The 13492-nt window shown below is 34.4% G+C and overlaps 1 protein-coding gene across 1 annotated transcript; it reads left to right on the forward strand.

The window, feature by feature from the left end:
• Nucleotides 1–4653: 4653 nt before the first annotated feature.
• LOC131628561 (katanin p80 WD40 repeat-containing subunit B1 homolog KTN80.1-like) lies at nt 4654–11334 on the forward strand. Its single transcript, XM_058899390.1, has 18 exons — nt 4654–4997; nt 5368–5498; nt 5588–5705; nt 5861–6087; nt 6202–6304; nt 6825–6895; nt 6975–7049; nt 7128–7271; nt 7390–7564; nt 7672–8190; nt 8335–8391; nt 8472–9664; nt 9811–9936; nt 10063–10137; nt 10260–10372; nt 10483–10599; nt 10689–10757; nt 10847–11334. Exons 1-18 carry the CDS (start codon nt 4973–4975, stop codon nt 10905–10907), a joined length of 3399 nt encoding a protein of 1132 aa, XP_058755373.1. The 5' UTR covers nt 4654–4972; the 3' UTR covers nt 10908–11334.
• The last annotated feature ends 2158 nt before the right edge of the window (nt 11335–13492 follow it).

Raw genomic sequence — 13492 nt, forward strand, 5'->3', positions numbered from 1 at the left:
TAGGTATCTGAAGGTTGTTTTATAGCATTTCATGAGTTTCACAGAAGAAAAATAAAATAAAAACACATTTGACCACTTATGGCATGATGCTAGGAGATGATTTGCCATGTAGTTTATAGGGTGAAGTTGATGTCAAAGTGACTTACATGATCGGCGGGTATCCATTCACATGAATAGACTTCCAAATACCTACGGAAGTATGGAGTAGGAAACTTGTTAACTATTATGTTTTAAAAGTTGACAAAACTTAGCATAGTGTACAACTCAAGTTAACTCAACTTAATGATAGAGTTGTGGATTGTGCTTTCAATGACTATCCAAAATGTAGGAAGGGCTGGGATATGTATTACTTTAAGTGAGTATTGTAAAGGGAAATAAAGTAAACATCTAGAGATAAAGATATTAGAATCTACGGCAGATAATACTTAGTTTGAGGTGTAGATTCCTGTTTTGAATACTAGTAGTAGTAAGAAAATGGTTACAATGACCTCTAATTATCATTTGACTCGTGATAAAGTAAGGATGGAGATTGCATAATCTTTGAGATATAATTATGCTAGCCTTGATTGTTTTCTTTGATTGTGGCTAAAGGGTTGCAAAACTAAAAAAATAAGGACTTTTAGGGAGGCCTTCGAAACCAAAGGGATTCAAATATGGTTGAAGAACCATACTTGTGAGTTTGTTAGACTACTTAAGTAGTAAAAAGTGATTAGAGTAAGTGGATGCAAATGGAAAGATCAGGGTTCAAATGTGACTTGAACTCGATCAAGGTTGTTGAATAGTGATTTCAACATGGTAGAGAATAGTAAAGTGGTCAATGGATAAATTAATACCACTATTATTTTAAAGTCAAGTTGGAGAATTATATAAGTGCCTTAAAACCTTAAGTGATGAAGAGTAAAAAACATGTTTTGAGATTGCCTAAAATCAGAATGCTAGAAAAGCAGTAATAAAGTCGACGGAGGACGTTAAAGATGCTAGGTGATAGTTTAACAACCGACTAGAAAATTGTTGGTGGGTCCAACCTACAGACAATGGCGACAAGTTGGTTTCAACGAGTAACAAATCTGGTTCGAACGGGTCACGATTATGAGACTTGGTTGTTTTAATTTGTGGATTCATTGGTTAATGAGTCATATTTTGGGCACAATTATAGAATTGTTGGATTTCACTAGTTATAAATATGTATTTGTATCATTCTTATAAGAACAACCTTCAGAATGAAGTTTGAAAGACAAACGAAATATGTGACAATCCTAGTAGGAAAATTTATAGAGACTATAGTGGAAACTCCTCGAAGTTCTTGAAAATTGGGAAAACTTTAGAAATATCTAAGGAGATTGTGAAACACTTCAAAACACATTGTGTTTGTGTGATTCATATATAAAGAGTTGAAGAGATTGAGAAACACTTGGGTAGAAAATAAGGTTTGATATAGGAAATTTAGATGATTATTTATTTAACTCTTTTGTAATCTCTTGTAATAATTCTTGAAAGTATAATGAACTAGAAAATTGCTATCTTCGTTATAGTAGACCAATGTGATCGAATTAGATATATATTTTTTTATTTTCTCTTATTTTATCTTCCTCTTACTTATTGTGGATTTACTTAAATTAATTTTTAGGTTATTTTATTAATTAAAATGATTTATCTTAGCTATCATTATTGTTTGTCTGAGACATAATTTTCCATCATCATTTAATTTAAGGCTTATTTGTTAATATATTTTAATTAGAATGTTATTCTTACATTCTAAATTTAAAATAATCTTAACGTAAAACATTTTTTTTATTGTTTAAATATTTTATATATTTAGTCAAATTTTATTGGGTTTCAAGTGTGAAAGTTGTGTCAAAGTTCCACACCGATTAAAAATGAAGGAAATATTGAATTTACAAGAGATGTGACCCATACCCCATCATTTTAAAATTTTAAATGAATATGTGGTGTGTTTCTCACAAAGATGTGTGCTAATAAAAAAAAACATCAAAGTTAAAATGCTCCATTGTCTTGACTCCCGAATTATCCCAATAAATAATATCATGAGCCTTTGATTCGAATAAAAGGACTGACAATATATGTGGATAAAAGAATTTTCAGTTAAAGGAGAGCATTGATATACTCACACTTCATCCCAAAATTAAAAATGCTCATCTTATTGATCTCTGATATTGTTCCCAACAAATTTAAATAATTGACATTTTATGAATTTTTTTGTAAAGTCACTTGAGTGTCAAATACCTTAATCATTTAGAATTTCTGAAAAGAAAATCATAATAAACACAATCTTTAATAACAAAATAATCACAATTCACTAAAAATCATGATCTATGTCACTCGATCCTCTTGTAAAAAAGTACTAGTTTATATAAACTAAATCAACACTTTCAAAAAACAATCTTAAATATGATTTAAAAATTATCTTAAATTTATTTTCTGAGTTATTCTTTTCTTAACGTTAGTTTGTGACATCACATAGAAAGTTTGAAAGAGACATTTCTTACAACTATGTTTGGTACCACCTTATTCACACTTCATGTTTCAAATTCTTTTTTACAAATTTAGTAACTCTAAATATAATTAATAAAAAAACACAGAGAGAAAAAGGTAGTATATTTATTTATTATATATTATAACAAAGAAAATAAAAGAATAAAATAATTATCATTGGAAAAATAAAAAGGAAAGAGAAATAAATCTATTCTTTTTTTAGTTCATCATAGTTGTTTGTTCCTAGAGTTGAATCTAATTTATTCTTTTTTTTTTTATATTATTTTTAGCACTCAACTTTACCTTTATCCATTGGTTTTCCGCCTCTCATGTTGCCTCGATCATCATATCTATTTGAGTTGTTGCTTTCATCTTTTTGTCCCATCGAAACCTTCAAATTTTGTGAATCACCTCCACCCAAATTCTGAAAATTTTGCTTCTCTTCGAAGCTCATTTTCCTTTCGATCCTTTACTCTTCTCGTTGAAAGGAGCTTGCAAAGCTATCTCCGCTTTTGCCTTATCGTTTCCTCTCTCGTCCATTATTTGTTCATGCGCCTCGCGTGAACTTTGAAGTTCATCCTTGCTCAACGTCACAAGATCCTTCGATTATTCGATAACCACTACAATATTGTTGAATCTTGAAGTTAAAGAATGCAATATCTTCGACACAACATTCTTCTTTAGAATGGTTTCTCCACATGTCTTAATTTGATTCACCAAACGTGTGATACACGTCACATAATCGTTGATCGTTTCCTTCTCTTCCATTTGCGTTAACTCGAATGGCCTTTTGTGAGTTTGTAACCTCACCACCTTAGCCTTAGCAGCCCTAACATAAGCTTTCTCCAAAATCTCCCAAGCTTGCTTTGCCGACTCACAATCACTGACCTTTTCGAAGTTATCGCTATCAACATAAGAATGAATCAAGAAGAGTGTCTTGTAGCCTTTCTTCTTCAGTTCCTTGAATGTAGCTTGATGTGCAACTGTAGCCTCAACCCCAAGTGGTGTAACTCAATTGTTGATGATCTCGAGAACTTCTTGATACCCAAACAAAACTTTCATTTGTTTGGACCACTTGTCATAATTCTTCGAATCAAGAATCAGTAGGTTGGTGGGAATTCGATAGTTGGAAACGATACTCATTGTTGCAGCGGAGTTGGATCACAACCAGACTCTGATACCAAATGTTGGAGCATACAACATCGATTAAGGTAAATTAATGGAGAATTAGGTTAATTTTGGAGAAGATGAAGTTTTGAGAATTGAGAGAGAATAAAAGTTAGAGAGTAATTGAGGGCGAGAATAGAAATTGACATTAACAACAATAGAGAGCATTAAACCCCTTATATATACAAGTTATAAATGATTGGAGAAGCTAAAACACAATTAAAAGCAAAACAGAGCAAACTGAATGTTACAGTGGTAACCGGTTACACCCCAACCGAAATCACTTATGCCGCCTCTGTCTAATAGGATAACCGGTTATCCCATATACGGTAAGCGGTTACACCAACTGAAATGTCAAAAACTGATTTTCATCAAGTATGTGATGTGTTTAAAGATATATTGTCCAAAAGGAATGTCCCCAAAATAAATAAAAAAAACTATCGTGTTAACATTCTAATTATCCCAACCAATTGAAATTTATGAAATTTTTGTAAAATCACTTGAGTATCAGATAGATACCTTAATCAATTAGGATTTCTAAAAAGAAAATCTAATAAACACAACTTTTACTAACAAAATAATCACAATTCACTAAAAATCATGATCTATGTCACTTGATCCTCTTGTAAAAAAAGTACTAGTTTACCTAAATTAAATCAACACTTTAAAAAAACAATCTTAAATATGATTTAAAAATTATCTTAAATTTATTTTCTGAGTTATTCTTTTCTTAACGTTAGTTTGTGACATCACTTCCAAAGTTTAAAAGAGACATTTATTACAACTATGTTTGGTACCACCTTATTCACACTTCAGGTTTCAAATTCTTTTTTACAAATTTAGTAACTCTAAATATAATTAATCAAAAAAAAAAAAAACACACACACAGAGAAAAAAAGGTAGTATATTTATTTATTATTAATTATAACAAAGAAAATAAAAGAATAAAATAATTATCATTGGAAAAATAAAAAGGAAAGAGAAATAAATCTATTCTTTTTCTGAGTTCATTCATCATAGTTGTTTGTTCCAAGAGTTGAATCTGATTTATTCTCCTTTTTATATTATTTTCAGACCATTTCCCTCTTTTACACAAACAACCCAATTCTTAACTTCTGCAAAAGTTTCCATTTTTCATTCTTCATCTACCTAATAATCTGCTTCTGAATCGCGCGTTTAGAATAAGCAGAAGCTGAAGCTGAAGCAGCAAGAGTCGTTTTTGAAGTCGACCCAAGTCATCAATTGGTCCTCTTTTTCAGAAAGTTGTTTCCTTTCACCTCAAGAAGGTTGTTTCAGAGGTGCCCATCAGAAAATGGCAAAACGTGGTTACAAAATTCGTATCCTTTATTTTTTGATTAAATAAAGGTGTTATAGTTGTAGAAATTGCTTATCTGGAACTTGTTCAACTTTTATTTTTTTGCAAAAAGTTAAAAAATTTAGGTGGTTCTGATGAAATCTAGGTTAGGTGTTTCTTAATTAGTTGATTTGTTTTGGACTTTTTGGTTTTCTGATTTTAGAAGTTGCTATGAAAAGTTTATTATAGTTGAAAATCATGAATTTTGTGTATGAAAGTGTAGATTTTGTTGGTAAGTGATTTTCAATTAGTTGAAGGTCTTGAATCTTTGATTTTTATGTTTACTTGATTTTGTAAGTTGTTGAGTGAATTTGTTGATAATGTGATTGATTTCCTGAGCCAGTCGACTTTAGAGGAGTTTGTGGCTCATTCAAGCAATGTGAATTGTTTAACGATCGGAAAGAAGGGGTGTCGTCTATTCGTAACGGGAGGGGATGATCACAAGGTCAATCTATGGACTATTGGCAAACCAACTTCTGTATCGGTTAGTGTTATTGCTGCCTTTGTTTTTCGAGCGTTTTGAGCGTGTGGCGTAACAATGCTGACTTGTTGAGTTATTGTAATCATACGCAGAGCTTGTCTGGTCATACTAGTCCGGTTGAATCCGTTGCATTTGATTCGGGAGAAGTTTTAGTTCTGGCTGGATCGTCATCGGGTGTGATAAGGCTTTGGGATTTGGAAGAATCGAAGAGTAAGCTAAATCTTTAATCAGTCCATGACTTCATGATGATCTATCTACATTGCATGCATAACCTTGTAGGAGAATCCATAAGCACCATTTTAAGTTTTAAGTTTCGAAATTTGTTAACATGATTTAATATTCTTGTCACTGTTCTTGAAGTATAGTGGTTCGCACTGTTGCTGGGCATAGATCCAATTGTACATCGGTTGAGTTTCATCCGTTCGGTGAGTTTTTTGCGTCTGGATCCACGGACACTAATCTAAAGATTTGGGATAATCGGAAAAAAGGATGTATTCATACATACAAGGGTCATAGCCAAGGCATTAATACTATCAAATTCACTCCGGATGGCCGTTGGGTAGTTTCCGGTGGATTCGATAATGTTGTGAAGGTAAAACGATTCATACATTTCGAGATTCGTTGTAGCACACATTGCAATGGATTTTATTTTCTACAATTTTTGTATATCTATAAACCCTATGTCGACGTTATCACCAATTTACAGGTGTGGGATCTAACTGCTGGAAAGCTCTTGCACGACTTCAATTTCCATGACGGACACATTACGTCCTTAGATTTCCATCCGCTCGAGTTTCTTCTGGCTACAGGTGATTTAGTGACTTTCTAATAAGTTAGAGAAATTCAAGTCATTAAGTAGTGTTAAAACTTAGATATTGAAAGATTTTCTAAATCTAGTTAGACAATAATAGGAAATATAAATTCAAACAACAAAAATAAATGTTAAATCAAATTAATGAAATTTAAAATTTCTGAGGTTTAGAGGTTGAATATATATCATGAATATCTAACCGCAGCATTTATGAATGTGAAACCCATCTATAACTAATTCTGTGCTTTATTTCCCTAATTTATTAGCAAATCCTCAACTATATCTTGCCTTGAAATCGCTATTTATGTGTGATTTATATTTATAGAAAAATCAAGAGCGTGAGGATAAACGTGATTGAAATCGCGTAAAAATTTGACAGTCTCAATGTGTTACTTTTGTAATATATGTGCTTTCTCTATCTCCAAAAATTCTACAAACATAATTTGTATAGATGTATAACTATTAAGTTATTGGAAAAAAAACTATGAAGTTATTGAAGTTCACATACTGTTTTACAGGTTCGGCAGATAAAACAGTGAAATTCTGGGATTTAGAAACCTTCGAACTCATTGGATCTGTGAGACGTGAGGTATTTTTGTATCCGGCTGAATCTTTCTTCTTATGCATGAAGGAAACTTATCTGACGTACGTATTATTACTTTTTTTAGGACACGGGAGTACGCTCGATAGCTTTTCATCCTGATGGAAGGACACTGTTTAGCGGACATGAAGATGGTTTGAGGGTAAAAATTTGTTGCGAAATTTCGATTATATTTATACTAAAGATAAAGATGTCATTTTGCAAAGCTTGTATATTGCAGGTGTTTTCATGGGAACCAGTTATTTGTCATGATACCGTTGATATGGGATGGACAACACTTGACGATATCTGCATTCACGACGGCAAACTTTTGGGGTGTTCACACTACCGAAACTCGGTTGGAGTTTGGGTAGCAGATATATCGGTAAGACCCACTATCATTTAGATCAGTTCTCGCTTTTAGTTTTTAACTTAAAACACAACCTTTCTGCCATTCTTTCTTCTTTATTAGCCCATATTCTGAGTGGTAGTTTCCGTGTCAGCTTATTGAGCCGTATCGAGATGACTTGGATCTCAAGAAAGATGAGGGCACAAAGCATCAACATATTCTTAAGGGAAGTAAACTTGAAAAAGTAGAGGTTGATATACGACCAACTTCTGGTTTTCGCAGCATGTCTCCTGATGAGTCGAAAGAGATAAAGAATATATATATCGACTGTAAGCCACTAATTTGTCTTTCCTCAGTTTCTCTTTCAAATTTGAAGTTCCGTGTTAATTAGTTACGGTGAATCTAATAAAATGCTATTTTTCTTTCATGTATAAAGCTTCTGGTGGGAAGCCCGTAGCTTTACCGAAATCAGCATCTTTTAATTCTCTAAAAGTAGATCTCACTGAGGAGTCCAAGGAAATGTATGACTTGGAAACAGCGAAGCAGAATCCTGCGACAAAAGTTCATTTAAAATCAAATGAACAAGCGACTATAAAAACTCTCATTATGCAAAACATTGTGCCGCACGACATTCCTGATGCTAAGGACTCGACGAAACCTGTAAAAGAAACCATCACTTTTTCAAAGACAAAGCCCGGGATGTTACTTAAACCAGCTCATGCCCGGAGAGCTTCCACGGGCAGATTTGATGTCGATAAGTTTCAAGATGTGAACTCTGAAACTTTTTGTGATACCACGGGTAAATTAGACAGTGCGAAAATTCCTAAGTTTCCAAGTGGTATTGGATCTCAGAATGAAGTCAAAGAATCTTGTGAAGATAAACATCCTATCAAGAATGTCACAGACAAGTCCGAGAAAACTGTATCTCCGTACAATTTTTTTAACCTGACAAAACGTAAGTTTTCCGCGTTAAACTACTTGGCAAATTCAAAACGCAAGTCATCACAGAATAAGTTCATTCAATCAGTGATGTTATGCATACTTTATGATTAAAAGTTGCGTCTTTTGAGTTTACATGTGATTTTCGGATTTGTTTCAGGTGTTGAGTCTTCTACGTGCAACGAAGAAATTACTCCAGTTAAATACGTCAATGGAGGTTTGTGATTTTTAATATATGTATCTTAGAAATGTTTAGAGCCACTTATAAGTGAAAATTTTAATATTCGATTATTGCAGTTGCTGTTGTAAGAGGAAGGACTCGTTCTCTGGTTGAGAGATTCGAAAGAAGAGAAAGTGTTCAAGTCAACGAGGATCAAATTAATCCACCTCTCCCTACAATAAGCGAAGCAGGGAGAAGTATTCATAATGAAAATCGAACTGATTCATACCCTACAACGGTGTTTGAGAGGAAAGAAGTAATTCCCAGCAACGAAGATCAAACTAGTGCAACCTCCATGGTATGCGAGAAAAAAGAAATAATTCCCCGCGGTGAAGATCAAACTAATGAACTCCCCTCCGCAGTATTTGAGAGGAAAGAGAAAATTCCCCGCGATGAAGTTCAAACTAATGCGTACCCCGCGACAGTATTTGAGAGGAAAGAAAAAATTCCCCGCGATGAAGGCCGAATAAATGAATCCCCCTCCTCGGTATTTGAGAGGAAAGAAAAAATTCCCCGCGATGAAGTTCAAACTAATGCACCCCCCTCGGTATTTGAGAGGAAAGAGAAAATTCCCCGCAATGAAGTTGAAACTAATGCACCCCCCTCTACGGTATTTGAGAGGAAAGAAAAAATTCCACGTGATGAAGTTCAAACTAATGCCTCTCCCTCTGCGGTATTTGAGAGGAAAGAAAGAATTCCTCGCAGTGAAGTTCAAACTGATGCATCCTCCACTACGGTATTTGAGAGGAAAGAAAGACTTCCCCGCAGCGAAGTTCAAACTACAGTATTTGAGAGGAAAGAGAGAATTCCCCGCAGTGAAGTTCAAACTAATGCATCCCCCTCTAAGTTACTTGAGAGGAAAGAAAGAGTTCCTCGCAGTGAAGCTCAAACTGATGCATCTTACTCTACAGTATTTGAAAGGAAAGAGAGAATTCCCCGTAGTGAAGTTCAAACAAACGTATCCACCTCTACGGTATTTGAGAGGAAAGAGAGACTTCCCCGTAGTGAAATTCAAACTAATACACCCCCATCCACAGTATTTGAGAGGAAAAGAATTCCCCGCAATGAAGTTCAAACTAAGGCACCCCACTCCACGGTATTTCTGAGGAAAGAAAGAGTTCTGAACAATGAAGTTCAAACTAACGCATCTCCTGCTACTGTATCTGCTGAGAGGAAAGAAAGAATTCTCCGCAATGAAGATAGAAACAATATTCCCTCCCTTCCTAACACAACATCAAACATCGATGAATCCTCTTGTCCGGACATACTGGTAAATTCTTACAAAAGCTTTCATTGTAGCTTGTACGTTTTAGTTAAATGAAATGTCGATTTGAGAGAATCTCTCACTTTCACAAATTATTGCTTTGGGGTACTTAAAACTAACTCTTGTTTATTCTGTTGTACAAATTTTTTCAGAAAGTTGAACCTCAAGTTTCTCTCAGGGATTCAAACTCTTCAAATGAAATGGCAATAATTGAAGGGCTGATGGAAACTCATGATGCAACATTAAGTAATCTCCGTTCACGCTTGACAAAATTACAGGTAATTTTAGTTAGTCATTAATATTAATAGTACTTTTTTGTTTGTAAAGAAAAAAATGACAGAAATTGAAAACATTCTGTAATTAAACATGGTTTACCGGTTAATAATTGTAATATGCATTTGTAGGTGGTGCGTCATTTTTGGGAACGCAATGATATCAAAGGTGCTATCAATGCATTGAGAAAGCTACCAGATCAATCTGTGAGTAATTTTTCAAGTCGATGCGTACCACTTGTTGGATTTGATTTCTACTTTCTGATTAGAAGTTATAATGGCTTTCATATTGAATATATAGTATTGAAAATATTTTCATCTTGATGCAGGTTCAAGCCGATGTTATTAGTATCCTAGTGGAAAAGATGGAGATTCTTACATTAGATTTACTTTCTTCCTTACTTCCTGTGCTCACAGGCTTGCTCGATAGCAAGACAGAAAGGTAATTTTTCATGTCGGGAGTTAATGCGGGAACTGTTTTTACGTCAACACGTGTCCTCAAAATATATCGACTTGTGTTTGGGAGTCATTAACACTATTCTTACTTTGCAGACATGTAAAGGTGTCGTTAGATATGTTGTTAAAGTTTGTGGCAGTTTTTGGTTCAACAATAAAGGCAACAATTTCAGCACCTCCCTCTGTCGGGGTTGATCTGCATCGAGAGCAAAGGTGTGTCTCGTTTTCACTTAACTTTCCTCTCTCTGTCGTATTTAGTTTACATGTCGGCAAGTCTAACTCGTATGAAATCTTGATGACAGGAGGGAATGCTGCAATGAGTGCTTTATGGAACTGCAAAAAATCCAAACAACTCTTCCAATGCTCATTCGGTAAAAAAAATCTCGTCGTCTTTGGTGTTGCCAAGTGATATGTATTTACAATCTCTTGGTATAATGTGCCGATGATTATTTTGATGCAGGAAGGGTGGTTTATTGGCCAAATCTTCGATGGAGCTAAATCTCGTTCTTCAAAGAACATAACAGAAGATGTTTAAGAACAACCTTGTTCAATTTGTGAAGGTGCGCACAACTTGGCTCGGTGCTGCTTAATGTGAAACGTTCGTGTCAGATTGTTGTCATCGCAGCGTATAACCTGCAATTTTGTCGGCTTTGTTGATGGGAGAGCATTGTATCGAATGAGACATTGATGAGAGAGTTGAGTGTGTTGTTTTGAACCTGTCTTGAAGGTGAAAGCAACATTTGTTAGAGATCTCTGTCTTCAACAATTCTGAAGGCTTTTTGGTCCTAACTTCAATTCTCAATGATCTTGGCTATTGCTATTTGTTTGTATGTAATTCTTGTTTTTCTTCAAGTGGAGATTTGGATTTCAACAAATGTAATATAGATGTATGTAGTAGGTTGGTTATTTCAATGTATATCTCATATTTGCTTCAATGAAATGGATTTTCTCTAGAGGTGCTATGATTATTTTGTAACACCTGTGGTTGTTTATTAAAATCAACACATATTAAGAAAATATTGAATACATAATTTTATCTGTATATTTTATAGTATGAATGAAATATGAATCAATTGTAGAACAAGTGCCACTCTAATGGTGACTTTTAGCTCCTTCAGCACTGATTCAAGCCAAATTGTTTGGCATGTTGCATAGGATCCTCCTATGTATTCAGCTTGATAAGAAGATAATGCAACAAATGATTGTTTCCTTGAACACTATGAGATTGGTTCACCAAATACTTTGAAGAAGTAGTCAGTTGTACTCCTTCTATCAGACTTGTCCCTAAATCAATCTGTGTCTGAATAGTATGTAATCAGTGCATCATCATCCCCCATGTTGTTAGGAAACAAGATACCATGATTTACTGTTCCTACTAAGGTACATTAGGATTCTTCTTGATGCTTTCATGTGAAATACCTTTGGATCATCTATGTAACTAAACCAAATGCAAAACCCAAGTCAGGTTTACTGTTTGATAGGTATCTCAAGGAGCCTACTATTTGCTTGAATAGAGTTGCATTTAATTTATCTTCATTTTCATTCTTTTAAGTTTCAAGTTTGCTTTAATGAGAGAAGACGCAGAGCTAGATTCAAGCATGTTGAATCTCCTGAGAACTTCTCTAACATATTTCCTTTGATGCAATATCATACCTTTTCTAGTTTTTAGAAATTTCATGCCTAAGAAGTATGATAGGTCTCATAAATCTGACATCTCAAATTCTTTCATTATTAGCGGCTTGAACACCTTCAAATTGTTGTTTTTATTTTCTGTGACCAATAAATCATCATATAGGCATATGAGTGTTATGTATCTCCCTTTGACTGCACAACTCACACACCATATTCAAACCTGCATTTGATGAAGCCCAATTCCATCAAGTAGGAATCAATTTTCTTATTCCAAGCCTTTGGTGCCTGTTTAAGCCCATAGAGAGATTTATGCAGTCTGTACACCATCATTTCCTTCCCCTTCTTTAAAAAAACTTATGGTTGTGTGACATAAACCTCTTCTCTCTTTTATTGTTTTCACGTGCAAAATCTCTACACCGTGTAACTTTCATCATATCCTTACAAACATCACCAACCCAATGATCCATTGAGAGAAGTAGATTTCACATCAAGATGGTACGTCAACCAGGTTCTTTTGCAGGTCAAGGAAACTACTAACGTGATTGTTTCCAATATTGCAACTGGAGCATATACTTCTGAGTAGTCAAAACCTGCTCTTTGCAGAAATCCTCTTGCTACTAGCCTGACCTTATGCTTAGCAATTGAACTATCAAGGTTGTGCTTTAGCTTATATACCCACTTTACCTCAATTTCTTTGGTATTGGATGGCCATTTGAAAATTTTCCATGTATGATTCCTTTTTATATATGCCAATTCTTCGATCATTTCATTTTTCCATGCTTCACTCTTCAAGGCTTCATCATGATTGATAAGTTCTGGATCATCTAGCAATGCAAAGTGAATAAGATATCCGTCTTATGTGAATTCTTTATCAACAATTATTTCACAGTCTTGTAATCTTGTTGGAGGCGTCCTTGTCCTTTGAGGCCTTTGATTCACCCTTTGATTCATCTCAAGAACATCTTTATGTCACCTAGTGAAGCACCATCTGAGTCTACTCCTTCTTGTTCTTCTTCTTATAGGCATGAGTTTAATAAATGTTTTCTACCTATGATATTTGATGTCCAATTCCATTCCTCATTTTCATCAACTATGATGTCTCTACTAGTTATAATCATCTCCCTAATTGGATTGAACAACCTATAAGCCATAGTCTTATGATAACAAACAAAAATCATAGTTTCACTTTTGTTATCCAACTTCCTCCTTCTAGCATCTTGCACATGTTTGTAACAAACTAAGCCAAAAACTTTGAGATGGTTCATTTATGGTTTCTTTCCACTTCATACTTCTTCTAGAACCTTGTTCTTCAATCTCCTTATTACACATTTGTTCAACACATATGTAACAGTTGTCTCTGCTTCTCTCCACAAGAGTTTGACACGCTCTTTTGCTTCAAACATACACCTAGCCATATCAATGATGCTTCTATTCCTCCTCTCAGCTTTAACATTGTGTTGAGGGGTATATGGAT

The sequence above is a fragment of the Vicia villosa genome, unplaced genomic scaffold (genome assembly GCF_029867415.1).
Source record: "Vicia villosa cultivar HV-30 ecotype Madison, WI unplaced genomic scaffold, Vvil1.0 ctg.000464F_1_1_1, whole genome shotgun sequence".
Taxonomy (NCBI): domain Eukaryota; kingdom Viridiplantae; phylum Streptophyta; class Magnoliopsida; order Fabales; family Fabaceae; genus Vicia; species Vicia villosa.